We start from the raw sequence: 6190 nt of genomic DNA, 5'->3' as shown, positions 1-6190 counted from the left end.
GACCTCAGGTGATCCGCCTGCCTTGGCCTACCAAAGTGCTGGGATTACAGGCGTGAGCCACCACGCCCAGCCCCATGTTGTATTTCTCGATACAAAGAAAATGTCACTGTGTATAATTAAGAGAAATGTTCGAGTATTGACCTCAAGGTTCTTCAGCTCTCCCTTTAGGAATAACCTCTTCAGCTTGGTGGGAGGGAAGGCTTCTTTCTGGCTAGAGAACCTTTGTGTGAGGTTCAGAATTACTGCTACGGTGCCTCTCTGGGGAAACTCTCCTCTTCTTTGGATTGTCATTGTGGTCTTTTGCTTCTGGGGAGAACAGCAGATATCCATGTTGTCTTCCCTATTTTGTGATGGGAGAGGGGAATGGGCGTGACTGTCATCTCCTCTGTTCCCAGAACAGACCCAGGAAAGCATTCAGCATTTTGGGCGACAGGCAGGGCTGAGAGATGCTGGCTACACACCCCACAAGGGCCTCACCACTGAGGAGACCAAGTACCTTCGAGTGGCAGAAGCACTCCACGTAAGCTCTTAGGAACTTTCAAAAAACAAAACCATCAGTGTTCATGGCTTGAAATGTGGCTGTGGTTTCAAAGTTACCAGCTCAGTTAGTTGGGGGTGTGGAGTTAGTCTCGCTTCAGAGCTCTTAGCCTTGTAGTTTTTGCTTATTCACCTATACAGTGGGGGTGTCTGTTTTGCTACTTCTGGTTAGCAGGATCAAGTGAGAGTCTCAGCTTACATATACATATGAGCACTTTATGAACCATAAAGCAAACGTGGAGTATCTTGGGGAGAACTGGGCAGCCTCAGTAAAGGTAACAGTTTAACTGGAAAGGAACATCCTGCTCTGCATTTAATTCTTAAGAAGTTAAAATCAAATGTGGAATTGGAATGTTTTTGCTATTTTCATTTCTATAAATGAAGAATTTTGGTAAGGGTGAATTTAATGATAGCCAAATATTTGAATGAATAGTTTCAAATGACTTTCTTTCAGAGAAAGCCACTCATACTGGATAGTGCTGTGTGATTTGTGAAGCCCTTGCATTCATTTCATCCTCACAATCACCTTTTGGGGCAGATGCTCTTCTCCATATTTTGTAAATGAGGAGATTGGGATTCAAGGTCATCTATTCAGCCACTCATAGTACCCGAACCCAAGTCTCCTGATGCCTTACTTCCTGTTGGCCTTTTCCTCCTTATTCCAAAGCAGCTTGGAAATCTGGCTCCTGAAGGGGCTCATAAGGGAGCCAGGGGCAGATTGTGAAGGGACACAATTACAATTAAGAAACTTGGGCTGGCTTATGTAGGCAAGGGTGAGTCAGAATCCAGGTTTGTCCCAAGCTTTAAGAGTTCTGATGGCATGATGAGGAGAGCACAAGAGTCAGGAAAGGATCATAGTGTACAGTATATGGAAGGAGGAATAACGGATCTAGTGGTTTGTGGGTGGGGATGTAAAACATTGTGGCCTGTTTGCAGTCACCTGGGCTGGAGTGCTGTGTTGAGATCTTGGCTAACTGCAACCTCTGTCTCCTGGGTTCAAGCGATCCTCCCACCTCATCCTTCCAAGTAGTTAGGATTACAGGCATGTGCCACCATGCCCGGCTAATTTTTAGTAGAGATGGGGTTTCACCATGTTGGCCAGGCTGGTCTAGAACTCGTGACCTCATGTGACCTACCCGCCTCAGCCTCCCAAGTGCTGGGTTTACATGTGTGAGCCACTGCGCCTGTTTGCATTTCGTAACGAGCATTCCAGATGATTCTTCTGCAGGCTAGGTTTCAAACTACTGCTATAGGAAATCAGGGTTGGGCTGGTGGCCAGTTTAAGCCTTCTAACAAGACAGATGCTTCCAGAGAGGGGCACCTTTGACACTTAACAGAACTTTCCAGGATAGGTCAGTGAGAATTCTATTTGAGCAATTCACCTTATATAATGGTAGGATTGACTTTGGTTGACCCGTTTTCTGTGTCTTGCCCGTAAATGCTAGCTGTAACTTACATCTTGTAACAGACTGTCAACTTACATGAATGGATCTGTTGAGTGTTTGAGAAAATTCAAACGTGATCATTGTTTGGAATGCAGCTTGGGCTAAGCAGTGGCAGGCAGGCCTGGAGGGAGTAGACAACATGGGAGCCTTGCTCTAGAAGAGCTGAAATGACCTGTCTCTCCCTGCTAGACTGTGAGTCAGATAGAGGAATGCTCACGGTGCTAAGGGAACCCAGGGTAGCTGACTGTGGGAGGTAAGGAGAGAATGAAGCTTCCTCAGAGGAAGCATTTACTGAAGAGAAGCAGCATGCCTGAGTCTTGGCTTGGAGAGACTGGGAATAGCAGGGCATGTCCATGGTAAGAACAGCAGCGAGACAAGAGCCTAAGCCCTGCTTAAGAGGCCAAGAAGGCTGGCAGCTTGAGTTCTGGCTCTTGCATTTTACCGGCTGGGTGAATGCGGAGAAATTGCTTCACTTTTCTGAAAGTAAAAGTTGTAGTGTAAAGCTTTAAGTACGGGGATATTTGCGATATAGTGTAGAATGAACACATTTTTTAGGGAGATGGAGTTCCATCTAGTATGGCAGGAAGAAAGGACTATGTCAGATAATCCAAAATCATTCCACGTCTTGTGCCTAAAGTTGGAATGCAAACCAAATTGTTTATACCCAGACGTAGCTGTTTTAAATTTGCTTTCATTTTTAAAGTCTCTCTTCTTACCCATCGGAGCAGAAACTAAAGCTACAGAGTGGAGAGCTAACAAAAGAAGAGAGGCAGCCTGCATCAGCCCAGTCCACCCCCAGCACCAGTCCTCACTCTTCACCTAAGCAGAGACCAAGGTGAGCCCTTCCTGTGACCCTTCCGAGGACCTGTGAGCTTTAGGAAAGCTAGGGTGGCAGACGAGGTTGTATTTAAGCTTGTGGATTCTGAGGGAGAAGGAATACTTCAAATTCTGTTCTTTTGGTGTGAGACATTTCTAAGGGTGAAGGAAGAGGTATTTTATTTAGGATATGTTTTTTTCTTTCTCTTCCAGGGGCTGGTTCACTTCTGGTTCTTCGACAGCCTTACCTGCCCCAAATCCTAGCACCATGGACTCTGGAAGTGGGGATAAGGACAGAAACTTGTCAGATAAGTGGAGTCTCTTTGGACCGAGATCCCTTCAGAAGTATGATTCTGGTAAGGCAGTGCTTTCAGAAAAGAAAGCAGCATGGCAGGCATCTCACCATATTGTAATTCAGGAGCTGCCTACTGATTTTGAAATCATTTGCACTCTGGTTCACTTTGTAGGAAGTTTTGCCACCCAGGCCTACCGAGGAGCCCAGAAGCCCTCTCCAATGGAACTGATCCGTGCCCAGACTAACCGAATGGCTGAAGATCCAGCAGCCTTGAAGCCACCCAAGATGGACATCCCAGTGATGGAAGGGAAGAAACAGCCACCACGGGCCCATAATCTCAAACCTCGTGACTTGAATGTGCTCACACCCACTGGCTTCTAGAGACCTTTCTCTCCAGGGATTCTGGTGAAGAGGGTTTCTTGCACGCCACTCCCCTTTTACCTTGATTCTGACATAGGAAAGATATATTTAAAAACTGTCAATCAGCTAGGCGCAGTGGCTCACACCTGTTATCCCAGCACTTTGAGTGGCCAAGATAAGTAGATCACCTGAGGTCAGGAGTTCAAGACCAGCGTGGCCAACACGGTGAAACCCCGTCTCTACTGAAAAAACTAGCTGGGCGTGATGGTGTGCGCCTGTAGTCCCAGCTACTCGGGAGGCTGAGACACAAGAATTGCTTGAACCCTAGGAGGTGGAGGTTGCAGTGAGCCAAGATTATGCCATTGCACTCCAGCCTGGGCGACAGAGTGAGATTCCATCTCAAAAAAATAAAAATAAAAAATAAAGTAAAAAACCTGTTAAACTGAGGCTAGAGCTGGAGACATAATTGGTTTTTGAGAAACTAGTACAAAGCTTGCCCTTGTATGGAAGAAGCCATTTTGTATTGCTTTAAAGTTAGACGAAATATTCTCAGCAGTGGTCAATGGGGACCTCATTACCCGTTTTTTCATCATTTACCCTAGGTAAGAACTTTGATCACTGCTTACTAGGTAAAGAATGTATGTGCTGTTCCAAAGCCCAGGCTTCTTGATTCCTTTATCACTATCCATGTGAGCATTGACAAATCATAGCGTAGAGTTGCTCACTGATTCGCTAAGATGACTCTGGCCCTGTTGATGGCTGATGCTGTGCTCCAGTCTTACCAGTTAGGGGACTCAAGATTTGTTTGGGACCTGGGTACAGGTAAAAGCCAGACTTGGCAGGGATCCTTCTTTCTAGGCTGAACCTTGAGTCCCCCTGCTTAATGGATCACTATCCTGCAGCCAGTTTTTCATGTGGGCCCTTTTAGGCACACCTGCGGGAGGTGTGCTCCTCTGTCTATGCCATAGGACAAACACCAGTCTACCAGAGCCTTTCTTGCACTTTAAAGTGAGATTAATTTAACTCCAATTTGGTTAAAAACTTGCTAAGAGAGAAAGTTCAGTCTACTGATTTGGTATAGGTAAATGGACATTAAACTTTTTTAAAGTAAAGGATATGGTGGGTACAGTTAGATTATATTCTTGAGGTTCATGTGAAGCCAGTGGTGTTACCTTATTTATTTTGATTTCCTTGTTCAGGTCAGGGACTGGAATGTCTTTCGGGGGAGGTGAATGAATTCAAAATTTTCTGTATGGAAGCATTTTTCACCAAAATGAGCCTCATCTCTTTATGCAACACATAACCTTACTGAGGGAGGGAAACAGTGAAACCACCTTTTAATTCCTCCTCACTGTGTACAAGTTCAGTCATTGTCTTGAAAACTGTCTCAAAGCCCCGTGTTTTGTTTGGATAGTACCTTGTCTGTATAAGAAGCTGACCTTTCCATAGAGGCCCTAGAGTCTAATTTATTTGTGTCTTCTAGTATGATCTCGTTGTGACAATAAAAACCCTTACTACTTTCTCAAATGTGGCTATTTTTTTTTGTCCTTTTAACAATAGTTATTCCACTCTGCCTATCCAGAGTCACAGTGAACTTGGTATTTTGGAAAAACGATTGCCTTTTTATTGTATCCTTTTAACATCAAATGTTTTGTAACACACTTGATCCTTTTGTTTCTTACCCCCCCATTACAAAGTCAAATTAATAGGCAATATAACAGGTCTAACATAGAATGCTTATATTTCATTAGGGAAAAATGAGCATCTCTCTCCAGAAACAGGTCGTTGGTACCTTGAATGACAATATTGGTGTATAGAGTGGGTTCAGCAGAGGGATTTTTTCACATCTTGAATGAAAATGTTAAACATGTAGTATACATAGTATTAACCTGTTTCAAAAAAGTATAAATAATTTATTAAAAAATATATATACCTTGTATATTTAAGCCATATTTGAGAACAGGCTAGGATAGGATTATTTAAAAAAAGATATTTACTAGAGTTAGAAATTATAACCTACTGATTAAATAATATGGGTTTGGTCCTGTAAGATTTTTAGCCACTTTTCATACTTGTAGAGCTTCTAAGTAGTTGGAGATAGAGTTCAGGAGGTATTCTTGGCATTCAGTGCTTGGAAGGCCTTCAGGAGCTGCTCCAGCCCTTTTGAGAGGGCTCTGCGTCAGGGTTCAAGTCTGCAGCATAGAAGAGCAGGAGCTTCAACAAGTGCACTTTGTCTTGGAGTTGGGGGACAAGAGGCTCCCCCAGCATGTGGATCAGGCGGCTGCGGAAGGCCTCGATCTGCTTCTCCACATCAACCACTGTGATGTCATCTCCTTGCTGGGGTTTGGGCTTAATCCTTTTGATTATTAAGTCCTTTCGGTCGATCACGGAACTCCTTAAGTGTTCTGTAAGAGGGAAACAGTCAGTTGGGTGCTCAGAACTGCTTTTTATTCTTTTTTTAAGAAGTCTAATTTTGGTAGGTGGGGTATTGGCAAAGACTTGTTGACTAGCTACAGGGATAAGTCAAAGGCTGTGGGAGTGCCTGCAGTAACTACTTCCAAAAGGCCCTTTGTTCTTGGCTCTCTAGGGTCCTTAAGAAGTTTTACATTAGGGCCGGGCGCCGTGGCTCACGCCTGTAATCCCAGCACTTTGGGAGGCCGAGGCGGGTGGATCACGAGGTCAAGAGATCGAGACCATCCTGGTCAACATGGTGAAACCCCGTCTCTACTAAAAATAC

The 6190-nt window shown here is 44.4% G+C and overlaps 2 protein-coding genes across 11 annotated transcripts in view; one reads left to right on the top strand and one right to left on the bottom strand.

The window, feature by feature from the left end:
* The window catches only part of KIAA1191 (KIAA1191 ortholog), a 16807-nt gene extending 11827 nt beyond the window's left edge, over nucleotides 1-4980 (top strand). For all 5 annotated transcript variants that reach the window (XM_017512781.2, XM_017512777.2, XM_017512780.2 and 2 more), the window contains 4 exons: nucleotides 396-520; nucleotides 2711-2817; nucleotides 3012-3154; nucleotides 3266-4980. In XM_017512781.2, coding sequence (XP_017368270.1) covers nucleotides 396-520; nucleotides 2711-2817; nucleotides 3012-3154; nucleotides 3266-3474 — 584 coding nt within the window. In that variant the 3' untranslated portion in view covers nucleotides 3475-4980. The remainder of the gene's footprint in view (nucleotides 1-395; nucleotides 521-2710; nucleotides 2818-3011; nucleotides 3155-3265) is intronic.
* A 75-nt stretch (nucleotides 4981-5055) lies between these two features.
* The window catches only part of SIMC1 (SUMO interacting motifs containing 1), a 72338-nt gene continuing 71203 nt past the window's right edge, over nucleotides 5056-6190 (bottom strand). For all 6 annotated transcript variants that reach the window (XM_017512773.1, XM_037732895.1, XM_037732897.1 and 3 more), the window contains one exon: nucleotides 5056-5858. In XM_017512773.1, the coding sequence (XP_017368262.1) occupies nucleotides 5596-5858 (263 nt within the window). In that variant the 3' untranslated portion in view covers nucleotides 5056-5595. The remainder of the gene's footprint in view (nucleotides 5859-6190) is intronic.

Source organism: Cebus imitator, unplaced genomic scaffold, assembly GCF_001604975.1.
Source record: "Cebus imitator isolate Cc_AM_T3 unplaced genomic scaffold, Cebus_imitator-1.0 Scaffold478, whole genome shotgun sequence".
Lineage (NCBI taxonomy): Eukaryota > Metazoa > Chordata > Mammalia > Primates > Cebidae > Cebus > Cebus imitator.
This window is presented reverse-complemented; position numbering and strand designations above follow the sequence as displayed.